At 40.0% G+C, this 16787-nt stretch overlaps 1 protein-coding gene across 1 annotated transcript; it reads right to left on the bottom strand.

The window, feature by feature from the left end:
* Positions 1–11561: 11561 nt before the first annotated feature.
* Positions 11562–12539, bottom strand: LOC127223639 (olfactory receptor 6Y1). Its single transcript, XM_051186351.1, has one exon. The coding sequence runs from the start codon at positions 12537–12539 to the stop codon at positions 11562–11564; it is 978 nt and encodes a 325-aa protein (XP_051042308.1).
* Positions 12540–16787: the final 4248 nt, after the last annotated feature.

Here is a 16787-nt window from a genome sequence, read left to right as displayed (position 1 = left end):
TTATAGAAAGGACAGGCAAGTTGAGCTAAGTGGGTTATGAAAACACTGCAAAACTCCACAAATGTCCAGAGATCTTTTGCATTAGCAAGCAAAGGCTGGTGTAGATTTCAGAAAACAGCAGATGGCACTGATGAACTGACTGCTACACTCATTGGAGAATAAACCAGGGACAGTTGGAGAGCATCCTTCTTCTGAGGTGGCTGGTGGCAGAAAGACACCAAAGTTTTAGGAGCAAAGAAAGAATGTTTAGAAGGCTGCAAAGAGAGGGGATACTGCAGACGCCTGATTCCTTGTGGGGTGGGTTCGGCAACATGTGTCAGGGGAGTGCAAGTGCAGACAGCAGAAACTATAACTAAAGGCAGAGACAGTCTCAGAAAGTAGGCATGGTTACATTCAGTAAGAAAGCTGGAGAGAATAGAACAGGAGGAAGAGAGAAAACCCACCTACCCCATCACCAGTCCACAAAGCCCACTGATGCTTCAGTGGCTTCTATCCTCCTCTTCCTCCTCCACCTCCTCCTCCCCCCTTCTTGCTGTTGTCATTGTTTTTGAGAAGTTTAGATGGAGGTGGAAGTTGTCAGCCTGCTAGAAATAGAATCCACGGCTTTCTATTGAGGGTTTTGTTTGTTTTTTTTTTTTTTTTTCAGAGTCTAATTTTCTTTTTTGCCTCAACCTTCTGATCCGTCTGGCACTGCAGGTGTGTTCTACTATGTCCTTGCCCCTGCCCTTGGGATGGGCATTCGGAGGTATACCATAAACATCCTCGACATTGTTCAGGGCACAAGGCTGTGTGAGAGTGGGTCAGTCCACAGAAAAAGCAGTTGACTTTCCCTCAGTAGAAGTGGAAAGCAGAAGAGCAGGGGCCAGGGCCAGCTGTGGAGGGAGAACTGGGGAACTACTGGTTCCTTCAGGGTTATAAGAACTTCTGACTCCTAAGAACAAGTTGTAGGGATGAGTTTCACAGATGTCCTAGAGCAGACCAGAAGTCAACTGGGTGTGTTCTAGTTTGTTTCTCTTTGCTGTGATAAACATTATGATCAAAAGCAACTTGGGGAGGAGAGGGTTCATTTGGTTTACAGGTTACAGTCCGTCATGGAGCAGAAGTGAGGGCAGGTGCTGAAGCAGAGGGCACGGAGGAACAGTGTTTCCTAGGTTAAGATCAAATGCCAGGGTTAGAATGAAAATTAATCTGAAGAAAGAGAAAGAGGGTGAGGAGGAAAGAGGAACTGACAGTGTTGGGAAGAAGACCATGATGACAGATGTGTTAATGGTTTCTTGGAGTGTTATGTTATGGGAAATATAGGGAGGAAAGGGGTTCGCATAAACAGTCTAAGCATTACATTGATTTGTTTCTGAGAAGCCTAGGGGCATATGGAGACTGTCCAAGGATTCTGCAATCAGTGATGCTAATATGCTTGATCCATTGCATGGCTGTATCACGCTAAATCTTAATTCATACACATTGCTTTCGTGGACTTTCACCACCAGTAACTGATTTCGAAGAAACAAAGTTAATAACAATTTAAAATTCAAAAGTTTAGTAGTTGCAGAAATATAACACTAGGTGGCACTCACTTACCTTAACATAACAAGTGTGTGGTTAGGCTGTGTGCATGCTTTTATTTCCTTTTTGAAAACTGGGTCAGAAAAATTGCTATTCCTGTGAGTTTTCAAAAAAAAAAAAAAATGTGCACATGTAAGGCTTACTATGAGTGTCCAGTAAGCACTTCAAAGGAACACCAGCAGAGTTTGATTTGGAACAATTGAGAAAAGGGAGGACAAGAAAACCCCGAGAAGACTCCCCACAATTTCTGAATGGAAAAGTTGCAGATGAGAGATTCAGTAAGGAAGATGTTCCAGCTCAATGATAAACTGCTTGCCATGCTTGCCCGAGGACCTTAGCTCAGACCACACATGAAGCCTGACCTGGTAGCACATATATGTAATTTCATAACTCCTATCCTATATCTAATTGTGAGGCAGGGACTGGAGACTCCCTGGATGTCTGTTCATGGATGTTCATCACATGAGCACAGGTGGAGAACAAGAAACATTACCTCAAATAAGATGGAAAGTGAGGAGTGACACCCAAAGTTGTGCTTTGTCTCCTAATGCATGTGTGTACCGTGACACCTCACACACACACACACACAGACACACACACAAAGACACACATACACAAACATAGACACACACACACACACACACACACACACAGAGAGAGAGAGAGAGAGAGAGAGAGAGAGAGAGAGAGAGAGAGAGAGAGAGAGAGAGCCACAGCAGGCACTCTCCCATTTCCTGACATTAAACTTCTTTCTACTCACTACAGGTGATTTTGGTCATAGCAGTTTACTGGGAAATGGGAAAGAGGGGAAGAGGGGAAGAGGGGAAGAAGGGGTACTTTTCTTTTCATTCTCCTCTCATATATTATATTCCGACTGCAGTTTCCCCTCCTCCACTACTCCCAACCCCTCCCCCTCTCACTTAGATCCACTTCTTGTTTCCTTTTAGGAAAGAGCAGGCCTCCTGGGATATCACCCGAACATGGCATAACAAGTTACGACAAAACTAGGCACAGACCCTCATATCGAGGCTGGACAAGGCAGCCCAGTAGAAAGAAAAGGGCACTTAAAGCAGGCAAAAGAGTCAGAGACAGTCCTCACTCCCACTGTTAGGAGTCCCACAAGAACACCAAGCTATACAACCATTTGTATATGCAGAGGACCTAGCTCAGACCCATACAGGGTCATGATTACCTCTTTAGTCTCTGTGAGCCACTACGACCTCTGCGTAGTTGTTTCTGTGAGCTTAGTTGATTCTTGTGATATCCTTGGCCCATCCAGCTCTTATAATCACCCCCTTTTCTGTGGGGTTCTTGAGATCTGCCTAGTGTTTGGCTGTGGCCTTTGCATCTGCTCCTACCTATTGCTGGATGCTACCTCTCTGAAGACAATTATGCTAGGCATGGATCAATGAGTATAGCAGAATATCATTAGGATTCATTGATTTTCATTTTTTGGGGGGGGTCAGTCTTGTTTGGGTCTATCCTGGGTCTCTGTGCTGCTCTGCCTCTGGTTCCTGGCCATCCAGGCAGTGTCAGGAGTGGGATAATTCTCATGTAAAGTGTTGTGGGATATTTGTACACTGTGTGGAAATGTTGTGATTGGTGTAATAAAAGGCTAAATGGCTAATACCTAGGTGGGAGGTAAAGGTGGGGCTTCAAGGCAGAGAGGACTCTTGAAAAAGGAAGGCAGGAAAGATGAAGGCAGCATCACCAGTCAGACACAGAGGAAGCAACACGAGATCCATGAGACAAAACATAGCTTAGACTAAATGGGATAATATAAGTTATAAAAGTTGGTGGGACAAGCCTAAGCTAAGACTGAGATTTCATAACTCATACGTCATAACTCTGTGTCATTATTTGGGATCTGGCTGGTGGGACAGATACTCATTACAGGCAAGGGCTTAGTGTTGAACCAGATGTTTGTTGGTCATCCCCACATGTTCTGTGCCACCATTACCCCAGCATGTCTTGCAAGCAGAACAGATTTTTTCCCAACATTCTTTTACTTTAAACATTTATTTTTATTTTGTGTGTACCATGTGTATGCCTGAAGCCCACAGAGGCCAGAGGATGGTGTTAGATTCCTGGGACTGGAGTGAGATACAGTTCTAAGCCATCATGTGGGTGCTGGGAACCAAACCCAGATTCTCTGCAGGAGCAACAAGTGCTCTTAATCACAGAGCCAGTTCCATATGCCCTATAATTTTGTTTTGCTTGCCCTACACATTACTTTTTGCTGACCCTACACACTCCTTGCTGATCAGCTGCCTTCTTCCCAGAGTCTCTTTCTTTGTATACATGTCACATATATTCTATTACTCTTTCTTGTCCTCTCCTTTAAGAGTTCTCTTTCCTTTATTATCAATCCCTTTTCTTCTTCTGTATTCTATATATGCTCATGCATGCATGCGTGCACATGCACACACACACACACACACACACACACACACAATCTATGGATATTTGCATTTATATACATTAAAATTTGGATTCTGAAAATGCGAGAGAATATTTTTATCCTTTGGGGTCTGCTGTATTCTGGTAAGCATTTTTCCTTCAGTTCCATTTATTTTCCTGAAAATGCCATCATTTCAGTCTTTGTAAGAGTAAAACTCTATTGTATATAAATGAGTTACTCAATCACAAAAGCAGCTTAAGGAAAGAAGGGTGTACTTGACTCATGATTTGCAGGCACGTACATCATGGCAGATCATGCTTGCAGGGCAGCATGGGGTGGCCTTAGTCATATTGTACCCATAGTCAGGAAGCAGAGAGAGAGAGAGAGAGATGAAAGATGGTGTTTGGATATTTCTCCCGCTTTATTTATTTTCATTCAGTTTGGGATGCCAGTTCACAGGATGGTGTTGGACACTGCCAAGGTGTGTCTCCTTTGGTTAAGCCTCCACTGAAGTCCTTTCACAGAGATTATGCTCAGAGTTTACTAGGAAGAATACTCATCACTGGATAATCACTTCATTTTCTTTATCCATTTATCTACTAATGGGCCCGTCTAGGCTGGTTTTAAATCTAGGCATTCATCCATAGTATAGCAATAAACACAGATGGGCAAGTACTCTATGCTGACATCCATGACCTTACAGGCCTTCGGGGGTGCACTCAGGCACAGGCGAGATGGATCATATGGCAGTACCAACACCAGTGTACAACAGTTTCTTACCCATTTTCATGTCAGAATTTGTTTTCTTGATTACAACACTTCTCAAGACAGTGAAACAGAATCTCAGAGCAGTGTTTTTGTGTTTACCAGGTGCTCCAGTAGTTTTAAAATATTTATTGTCCATTTGTCTTTTTTTTTTCTCCCTTAAGAACTGTCTATTAAATTCCACAGTTCATCTTTAAAAAGATTTCTCTAGTTTTACTTTATGTGCGTGAGTATTTGCCTGCATGTATATCAGTGTAACATATGCATGCCTCGTGCCCACAGAAAATAGAGGGGATGTTGGATCTCCTAGAAATGGAGTTAATGACAGTTGTGAGCTGTTCTATGGGTCCTGGTAGTTAAACCTTGGTCCCCTTCAAGAAGTGGTTAAGATGGTTCTTAACCACTGAGCCATCTGTCCAACTATTTAATATTTGGAGTTTTCTATAGATTCTAGATATCAATCCCTTGCCCAATGTATTGTTGATAAGGATTTCCCTTCTCTCTGTAGTTGGTTCTTTAATTATTTCCTTTAATGTGTAGATGCTTTATAAGCTGGCTCAGTTCTATTTGCTAATTTAGGAGTTATTTTTTGTGCTTTTGGAGATGTTTTCCAAAAGTCCCACTTAAGCTTCTATCTTGAAGTGTGTTTATCCTCTGTCAGTTTCAGACTTATATTAAAGTTTGTGGTCCATTTTCCATAGCTATTTTTCTGCAAGGTAGGTACATAGATCTGGGTTCATTCTTCAACATGCAGACATCTACTTTTCCTTATTAGTAATTCCTACAGGCACTACCTTTTTCTCAAAGTATGTTTTCCATATCTTTTTGGTTTATAGTATTTATATTTTGGTACTATGTCTGTCATCAAGAAACAGAGAGAGATGAACACGGGTGTTCCCCTTGCTTTCTCTTTTTTATTTAGTGAAAGATCCAAACCCAGGGAAGGATCCTGTCAACATTTACAGCAGGTCTCCACCTCTCAGCTAAGTACCTCAGGGAATTATCTACATAGTTATGCCCAGAATTTGTTTCCTAGGTGATTATGAATCCACCCAACTTGTAAATGGCTTTTAAACATCACAGGCACGTGCATGGACACACACACACACACACACACACACACACACACACACACACACACACACACACAGAGGCAAAGACACAGAGAGAGACAGAGAGATTTATTCTCAGCAATGTGCTATCCCAAACGTAAGCCGAACAAGGATGGCACCAATGGGTATGCCAAATTGCATGGGAAAAGACCACGAGACCTCAATCCTGCACAAAGAACTATAGGCAACTGAGGAAAGCTGCAAGTGTGGAAGGTGATCTTCCCAAGGGAAGAGCACACCAATTAGTTGTCCAGTTCCAAATGGTCAGTCCTGAAAACATACATAAAGTAACAGTATATGGACTGAGCAGGTTATATATAGAAACATCCGTGTATACACATATACATAGATATCTGTATTAACAATTAGCGAGAGAAGAGGCCATGAATTTGAATGAGAGTAGGGAGAGGGGTACTAAGGTGTTTTGGAGAAAAGGGATGGGAAGGGAAGAGAAGAAAAGGGGAGAGGAAGGGAGGGGATGGGAGGGAAGGGAAAGGAGAAGAGGGAAGGAATATAATTACAATTTCAAAAATAAAAATGCAAAAATATATTTATTATAGCATTATATTACTTGATACTTAATATATTACTTGATATACTTAAATGCTAGGGAAGTAAATAAGTGTAATCATAAAGTATAGCATGAACTCACTGCCCAATGGGGTGAAATAACAGTGTATGGCGACCTCCCAATTAAAGAATAGCTACAGTGCTTAGTTTTTCCTTAGTTAACTCTGTGCTAAGGCCTGCTGCACTGCTGGGCTGCAAAGCTTCCTAGAACAGTGGTGCTCCATCTGCTTACCAACAAAAATGAATATTATACTGTACTTTTTATTCCCAGAGCATGAGAGCTGAAATATTGGGTCCTCAAATATATTTGGATCTTGCTAATGGATCAGCTGTGGACATTCACATTCCATAAACATTTCAAAAAACTTTCCCTGAAAAGAGAGAGGTGGTAAATATTTTATGTATACAATTAGGACTCTGCTGTAGTCTGAAGTTTTTGATTGACAATCAATTAATGGACATGGCTGCAGTCCAGTGAAACTTAGTTCACAGGAATTAGAGGTATATGCAGGTCAGGGATAGACTCACTGCCTACCGTACACCAGGCTGAGTTTGTACTTATTGTGATGTTTATATGGGGAGAAATCACTTAGACAAGAAACAGATGACCGCTGCAGGTTCCTGTTCCAAGGGTGACTTTGAATGCTCCCTGTCTCCAACCAGGAAGTAAGAGAGAGAGCTGGGGTCCAGGCTCCCAGACCTAGTCTCCACAGGTCACACCCACACCTGTCCCCAGGCTCCAATGGGAGTAGTCAGTGCAATAGGTAAGGGCAGGGTGGGTATCTCAATACAAGTACTGAAGGAAAAAAAAAGATTCAATATTATTCTTCTAATTGAAATATTGTCTGATATGAATGTTTTAAAATGACTCAAAACAATAGGAAACAAAAACAAAAAACTGGGTTATAGTTACTACATTTATTGAAAATAATGTTTCTATATAATATATTCTGATCATGGTTTCCCTTCCTCTAACTTCTCACACACTCTCCACATTTTTTCTCTCATAACTATTTTAAAAATCAGAGACTCACTATGTAGCCCTGACTGGCCTAGAAGTTACAGGGATCTGTCTGCTTCTGCCTTCTGAGTGCTAGTGTTAAAGGCATGCACCATCCTATCCAGTTTTGAGAATGTTCTCACACAAACTTAACAATATCTGCCACATCACATAGCAATATAATCACAGTGAGCCACTGCTGAATATGTGGTCCACTGTTGATCAAAATGCTCTGTGATCCATGATAGCTACTTAGGGTGAAAACAAAGTGTTAGGTCAAAGCTAGGTTGATTAGCTTTGAAATTATTAATGAACCCAGTTAAATATTTTATAGAATATTTTAATGTAGCTTCAGCCCTGAGAAAGAGCTAGTTACATAGGGAGATGACATCTAAAATAAATAAAATAAAATAGAAAGGATTTTTTTTGGTGTTTCACAGTACTATGTAAGGAAGAACTGTTTTGTTCTTTGGTAAATTTAGCTGTCATTCATTCAATTAAAAGTCAAGAAATTAATGAAGGAGAAAAAGCCTTGTGTATTAATAGAATTCTTTCTTTCTAAGAGCTCCTTTGAAGGCTCTGCTCTTAATTAAGCTTTTAGACTTCTGTCCCCAATGGTATTGGTCCAAAAACTTAATGAAATGTATCTCTAGGTTCCATAGGAATGAAAAAATAACAGGAACAAACTCTCTTGAGAGTCAGGTGCCAGAATATTACAAGATGGGGTCCTAGAAATCACCTTTGCACACAAAAGGGAGTAGAAAAGCCACATTGGAAAATGAGTTCTGAGTATTCACAGGAGATATTTAAATGTGTGAAATGTATTTGTATGCATACATACTTTAGAAACTAAGCATTGGGATTTCTAAACTATATATATATATATATATATATATATATATATATATATATAATTTTGGGAGTGGATATGGCACTTTTTTGTCATAAAGCAATGTTCTTTCTAAGAATCAATTAAATTTTTGTTATGTGTATGGGTATTTTGCCCGCATATATGTTTGCCCACCATGTGTGTACCTGGTGTCCACAGAGGCCAGAAAAGGGCATCAAATCTCTTGGGAGTGGAGTTGCAGACAGTTGTGAGCCACCCTGTGAATGCTGGGAATGAAATTTGAGTCTTCTATAAGTATAACCAGTGCCCCTACCTGCTGAGCCATCTCTTTAGCCCCATAAGGTAATGTTAATTCAGGTAGGTGGGTTTTCTGCAGAAAATAGGAACATTTATAATGAATTTATCCAAATAAGGCTTCTAGTGGGAAGATGGCCGAAGCCAGGTGGGTGTAGAAGCCTACCTAGCTAGTATCTCAGCATGTGGGGAGCTGGGGGTCAGTAAGAAACCCTGACCCCAAACATAAGGTGGAGAGCAACTGAGGGAGACACCTGCTGTTGTCAACCTCAGGCATCCACACACGGACCTCACACACACACAATATCACACCACACACACACGCACGCATGCATGCACGCAGGCATGCAGGCACGCATGCATGCACACACACATGCACATACCACAACACACCACACACACACCACAACACACACACACACACCACACCATACTCACACACACACATAGACACATAGATACACACACACACACACCGCAACACACACATACACACACCACACTCACACACACATACACACACACCACACTCACACACACACACCACACCACACTCACACCTACACATACCACAGCACACACACACACCACACCATACACACACCACACCAACACCACACACAAACACACAGAGACACACACACACATCACAACACATACACATACACACCACACCAACACCACACACACATACATATACACACCACACCAATACCACACACAAACACACAGAGACACACACACACATCACAACACATACACACACACACCACACCAACACCACACACACATACATACATACACACCACACCAGCACTACACACATACCACATCAGCACTACACACACACCACACCAACATCACACAGAGACACACACACACCACAACACATACACATACACACACACCACACCAACAACACACACACATACATACACACATATCACACCAGCACTACACACACCACACCAACACCACACACAAACACACACACCACACTACACACACACACACACCACAACACACACTCACAACACTACACACACACCACACCAGCACCATACACATACATATACACTTCACAGACACACACACCACACACAGATACACACACCACATAGGCATCCACTCCACACATCCACAACACATACCACACACATACCAAACACATGATACACACACCACACATACCACACACCACTCCTCACCACACACACATCATGCACCATACACACAGACTACACACACACCACACACACACATACATACCACACACACAGCACACCACACAGAATACACCACACTACACATATTTTTATATATATATATCACGTATATACCACTTAATAATAGTTCTGTTTACAGGTCATAGTTGTATAGGATACAGACAGGTAGATGCTGGAGACATTGAACCATGGAAATTGTCTCTTGTTTGAGAAGACTAGCAGTTTGCTCTGAGCACCCTCCCACTTCAGTATAGAAAGCTTTTGAGAATAATGATATTCTACAATATGTACTTAGTGATAATTTATTGATAAGTACTTTATTCCTGATAAAATATTTCTGGCCATTTCTCTTTCTTTCAATTTATTTGCTTCAAATATTTATGAAGAAGAAACAAAAGTTACTTTAACAGAAAATCTCATCATTTTCTAAAGAGACCTCTATGAATTTCCCCTTACTCAGCACCAGTGTTTTGAGATCTAGCCCCTTTGGTGGCTTATCTCTCTTCAATATAGAAATAGCCAGTTTGGTGGGAAAGCACTTTGTAGGGTTCTACAGCTTGCTTGTGTTTTTACTCTGTTGTTTTCAGAATTGTGACGAGTCCATTAATATATGTAGAAGTCAGCTTGATAGTTTATTAACAGATGTGGTTTTTATTAGTAAAAACATACATGTTGGAAAACTCACTATTTATAAACTATTTTTAGGGAAAAAACCCACCAAAATTCTTAGGAAGTTTCATCTGTTTAAATTATGTATATGCCTTTATTGTTTGCTGACTCTTAGATTTCTTAACGTAAATCTAAATTTGCAGTTGCTCATTGTACAAATCCAATTTCCAAGGAAAGTCACACTCTGAAGTATCAATTAGAACTTCAGTGTATCCATAACCGCTATCTAAATAATTTTTATTTATTATATTTACATTCTCCATATATTCTTCCACTAAAGACTCTGTCTTTAAAATTTACTTGAGAGGTCTGGGCAGATTGGCTCATTAGGTAAAGTGCTTGCCTACAAGCGTGAGGACAGACATTCAGATCCCCAGCCAGCTGTGGCAGCAGGTGTCTACAATCCCAGCTCTGAGTGGGGGTGGGCACAGAGACAGGAGTATCCAGAGATTCTGGCCAGTAAGTCTGGCCAATCATTTACCTTCAGGTTCAGTGGCAGTGTACCAAACCAAACCAAACAAAACCAAACAAAACAAAACAACAACAACAAAAAAAACCAGATGGATAGTGAAAGTGAAATATATTTGATGCTGACTTCTAGTCACCATAAATGAATACCCTTGTGCATACACCACCGCACACAGGCACACATGATCACACCATCCCCACACAACATTAATTAGAAAGGATTTTTAATAAATCATTGTATAAATAGCAAATATATTCTGCTTTATCACACTGAATTTTATCTACAAATTAAAAAAGATGTAATTAGTGTCATGTAGTTGATGAATAAATACAAGTCAGACCGAGGAACTGTATGGTGGTCAACTACGTACTTATGCCAGAAAGAATTCTGTAAGTTTAATTTTTTTAAAGTTTATTTTTGTTTTATGTGTTTTATGGTTTGTGTTTGTCTGTGCACCTTGTGCATGCCCATTGCCAGTGGAGGGCATTACACACCCTGGAACTGGAGTAGCAGATGGTTGTGAACTGCCATATGGGTGCTGGGAATTGAACTCAGGTCCTCTGGAAAAGTATCCAGTGCGCTTAACTGATGAGCTGTCTTTCCAACATAATTCTGTAAGCTTTTGTTTTGTTTTGTTTTTTTCTAGCTACTGAAATCCCCATCTCCCCCAGGTCCACTTCTATTGCAAAGTATAGTCTTTTTTAGAGCCATTTTTACATCACGGTTCCTCAGACAGTATATGATAGGGTTGAGGAGGGGAACAACGACAGTGTAGAGAACAGACACCACTTTGTTTGAATTATAGGCATACATGAGCTTAGGACGGGCATATGTAAAAAGTGTTGTAGAGTAAAATAGTGTTACAACTGTCAGGTGAGAGGCACAGGTGGAGAAAGCCTTTTGACGACCCTGAGCTGATGGGATCTTGAGAATGGTGATGAGGATGATAACATAAGATGTCACTACCACACAAAGAGGCACAGCAATAACCATGAGGGCCAAGAAGAAGTCTACCAGTTCAGCCTGGGAAGAGTCCTCACAGGAGACATTGAGGAGTGGAGAGATATCACAGAAGTAGTGGTTGATATGTGGTGTGCCACAGTAGCGTAACCGTGCTATAAAAACCATCTTAATCATGGCAGTCATGAGCCCACAGAACCAGCACCCCCCAGCCAGAACTCCACAAAGCTGATTGGTCATAATGACAGGGTAGCGTAGTGGATTGCAAATGGCCACATAGCGATCAAAGGCCATGACGGCGAGGAGTATGTACTCAGTGCAGACAAAGGTTACAAAAAAATAAAGTTGTGTCATACAGCCATTGAAGGAGATGCTCTTGTCCTTGCTCAGGAAGTTTACCAGCATCTTGGGACTGATGACAGTGACATACCACATCTCCAGGAAAGAGAGGTGGCTTAGAAAGAAGTACATGGGCTTGTGTAGTTGTGCATCACTGCGGATGGCCAGGATGATGAGGAGGTTCTCAAGCAGTGTTAGTAGATAGGTTACCAGGAAGACAGAGAAGAGCAGAAACTGGAAAGCAGGTTGTGTTAGGAATCCAAGAAGAATAAAATGTGTTGTTGCAGTACGATTGTCTACATCCATAACCTTGGTGATCATGGCTGGCTGTGGGCATAGGCAAAGTCAGTTCCTTCTGTGTCCCAAGCACCACCCTGAGATCCATTATACTTAGATAATCTGCCTCTAGTGATCCATAATGAGAGCTTTCCTGCCTCCATGCCTTTATTTCCTCTTGAATTATGAACTAAAATTCTTGAACAGCAATTAATTTATGGAGTTTGCATTTTAGTTTTAAAAACATTAGTTCAAAAAGCATAACTTGTTCAAGATCACACACAGCAGTGAAATTAGAGCTCTCACATCCAAGCACTGTGCTTTTTCAATACATTCCTGTTGGTCAGAGGGAAGTCCCTTCATACCACCCTTTCACTATGGGCAAAGCTTCTCCATTTATAACATGTAAAAAGAAGGCAGACAACTCAATTACTTATTCTCTGGGAATAATTTGCATGATGCAAGACTAATTTCATGGCCCTATTTATCTGTAAATCAGAGATGGTCATATTTTTTAATTAAAAAATATTACGAAGACTTAATAAAGCAATGAGTGAGTATACTCACAGGTCAATAGCAAATAGAAGTGGGATGTGAACATTCACCATCTCCTCAAAGGATACAGCTGAATGAATAATTGGAAGGACAATTAATTCAATCCAATCTAGCCATCTTAATGGGAAATTTGTCAGAAATATGTTTAAATCCTACCCTTGTCTTTGTCTAGCTAAGTAGACATATTACATAAGCTTTCAAATATTAGTAAGAATCAAATGAAGATATTCACATTTTATAAACATCAAATGAGACTTAGAGTTTAAGTTCTCATAAACATTTGCTGTTATCTTTCCAAGCTGCTGTTCTTAGCCCCAAATCAACATTCATTCTCTTCTTTATAATTCCCTTCCCAAAGACACACCCCATTCTACAATAATGAACTCTGAAACACGAAATGGTGAAGATGTCAGTTATTGTTAATGGAAAGAAGGAAGAAATTGGACACTTTTCTGATTGTTAAAGAATTCACCATCTATTTGACAGTAGTGGTATAAAAAGCGTTCCTGGTAATTTAGCTAAGCATGGGTTCTCTCTGGGATGAGCTGACACTTGCTTCAGAACCTCTAGGAGTGGAAGCAGTTCTTTGTTTTCAAACCTCTTATGATCTATCATTTTGTTCCTTTTGTTTTTGTCCAGAGCTATTCCCGTTCCTCTTTTCTCAACAGCTTTGTTTTTGAGGTATAAGTATATAAAAAAAGTCTGAGAAGGCTGTTTCCTAAGGAAATGGGCAGAGGGTTGGGGGGGAGGAGGGAGATAGAGAGGGAGGGAGGAAAGAACAGTGGGAGGAAGGGAGAATGGAGGAAGACAGAGAGCTGTTTATCCGATCTATTCCCCTCTTTTCATTGGATTTCAGATTTAGGATGATAAAAACAGAAACTTATAGAGAAATGATGCATGCTTAGGGAGGAAAACATACAGATTATGATAAAAAAGGAAAAAGCTCACAGAGCATAGTAAATTTAACCATTGTTCTATGCTGGAATACAATTTTTTCTTTAGTTATTTTTACATTTAGGTGTGTGTGTGTGTGTGTGTGTGTGTGTGTGTGTGTGTGTGTGTGTGTATGTGTGTGTGTGTGTGTGTATGCTGTAGTCAAGAAAACTTTCATGAGTTGGTTCCATCTTTTACCAAATGGATTCTGGAAAAAGAACTCAGGTCATCATCAGAGTTGGTGGCAAGCATCTTTACTCACTGAGCTGTCTCATTGGCCCAGAATAAGGTTTTTTTTTTATGCAATACATCCACAACTACACATACAAACACAGAACTGGACCTTGATGACCACAGCCTAATTCTGACTACTAGAACTGTGGGGATTATAACAAAGTGAGTTTTGAGAATTCTCCTTAGATTTTCCCTTCATCTTCCTTCCTTTTTATCCCTAAATTCAAGATTATTTGTAAATCATTTAGGTGAATTTATTTCCTGTCTTTTATTTTTCTGTCTTTCCTTTTTTCCCCCTGAGACAGGGTTTCTGACTGTCCTAGAACTCATTATGTAGACAAGGCTGGCTGCAAACTCCCGGGATCTGCTTGCCTCTGCCACTGGAATTAAAGGAGTGTGCCATCACTAGGTTAATTTCTATTATGCTTTCTTCCCTCACATTTTCATCCAATCATCCCTTCCCTATCCACAAGGGTTGTGTTGCTGTTTTCTTGGTCTGTGCTAATATATTTCATCTTCCAGATCCACAAGCTTGGGTCAACTCCTGCAAACATTTTTAAATTTCAGAAAATGACAGGTGCGGAAGTATACGCTGATATCTTACCATTCTTCTGACAACTCCTTTGGCCTCTAAAGAATCTTAGCAGACATCACAGGTCTAAGAATAGCTCTAGAAATGCCTCCAACATTTCTCAGTATCTTCACAATGAACACAGTAATTCTTGGAATATGTAACTTAAAAGTTGTAAGAAAATAGAAGATGATGGAAACAAAAGCATTTGGTTGGATTTGAAGAGTCAGTTGGTAAATACAAAGGGAATATTTTCATTGAAACTTATTCCTTCCTTCTTAACATCCAACAGGAATAATAATGTCCAAACAAGTATTTAGAATTAGAGATAAATTAGCACAAAACAAATGGAAAAATAAAACAAAAAACAGTATCACACTATATATCCAGAGCATCTGTCCGAGCCAATTCATCCTCTGACCATGAGACTTAGTTTTGAGATTTTTAGTAACTGAGTAAAACAAATAATTAGAAGAACAATCCGATAACATTGGGAACTCCAACCTATCATAGTAAATGCAGATATAAACTATGGACATTAAACTATAATATTAGATGATATTTATGTAATTGCTATGCTTTGATAAGTAATAAAATGAATATATAAACCAAGAGAATGCCTTATCAAATACACATGTGAATATATTGTGGAGCCTAGGTTCCTAGTCTCCAGGACTGGATTGTTTCAGTCATCCTAATACTTTCTAAAACTGGCTAGACAGCCCTTCTGGCAGGCATGAGAGAGAGTGTGGCTCTTATCCTCAACAACTGCCCTCCTCCAGCAGCTGAGCCCTGTAGAGGATGCGTGCTGTGCATGATGGCAGCATTACTGCTGCTGGGGGCTGCCTCACTCTGCATTTCTGAAAGCACTTTGATGCCATTCCCAGCAAACTCCACAATCAGGGACTTAGCAGGAATAAATAATACTATACTGACTGCTTGATCTAGGGAATATTAGATACTTATCTCATGGACACACTGATAGTTGCTTACTTGCTTCAGGGACAGAATTGAAATTAAATAGTCAAATTCCATTTTTATTGCAATTGCTTTTCATATATATATATATATCATATATGTGTATATATACATATATGATATTGTAGAGTGGGGCACACCCAAAATATGTGGAGAAAGAGAGGGGGAGGGAGAAAGAGAGAGAGAGAGAGAGAGAGAGAGAGAGAGAGAGAGAGAGAGAGAGAGACTCAAGATAGCCTCAAACTTCGTGCCTCAGCCTTCTGCCTCAGCCTCCTGAGTGTGCTATCTTTGGCATTCATGACCATCTTACTCTATTTCTATGTTTTGATGCTAAACCTAAAATTATGCCTTTAGTTTTAGTATAGCTTTATATGAGATAAACATTTAAGTAGTAAATAATTAAGTGCTGAAATGAGAGTCAAGGAATAGGGAAGATTCCAGAATAATAGTATTATAAAATCAGTGGTATTTTAGTTTAAAAATCTTTTTTCTCTTTTCTTTTTTGCGAGAAGAGATGACTTCCGATGTTACAGTGTATTTCCTAAAGTTAAATGGCTATATGTCAGCTGAATAGCCATTTGTTAATGATTATATGCCAGTCCCTAGTAATCTTTAATACTGGTTATTTTACATACTCGATTTAATGAAATTAATTGTATAACACAATGAGTAATCGATGGACAAATCACCTTAACCTTTAGCTTTATTTCAACAGAAATATAAAAGTTAGTGTGAATCTTTTAAGCATGATTTTTTTTTCTTAAAAATGTGTTTCACAAGCTTTTACAGTGGTAAGTCTATTGCATAATTAAAATTTGTGTTTGTGCATACTCACACAGACACACACAACTAAAGAATTAAAAAGGGAATGATAAATTTTAGCAACATAGAGTTATGGGACTGCAGGGAACCAGATAGGTAAGAAGATTTGAATCCCTTCTAAATTTATGAATCTCAATGCAAGATCAATGTTTCCACCCATCCTGTCATGGAGAGAAGATTCAGTACCTGAATGATAGAAC

This window comes from Phodopus roborovskii, unplaced genomic scaffold, assembly GCF_943737965.1.
Source record: "Phodopus roborovskii unplaced genomic scaffold, PHOROB, whole genome shotgun sequence".
NCBI lineage: Eukaryota > Metazoa > Chordata > Mammalia > Rodentia > Cricetidae > Phodopus > Phodopus roborovskii.
This window is presented reverse-complemented; position numbering and strand designations above follow the sequence as displayed.

Excerpts from the sequence above, each read along its gene's own strand:
- LOC127223639 (XM_051186351.1), bottom strand. The coding sequence starts at position 12,539 with ATGATCACCAAGGTTATGGATGTAGACAATCGTACTGCAACAACACAT.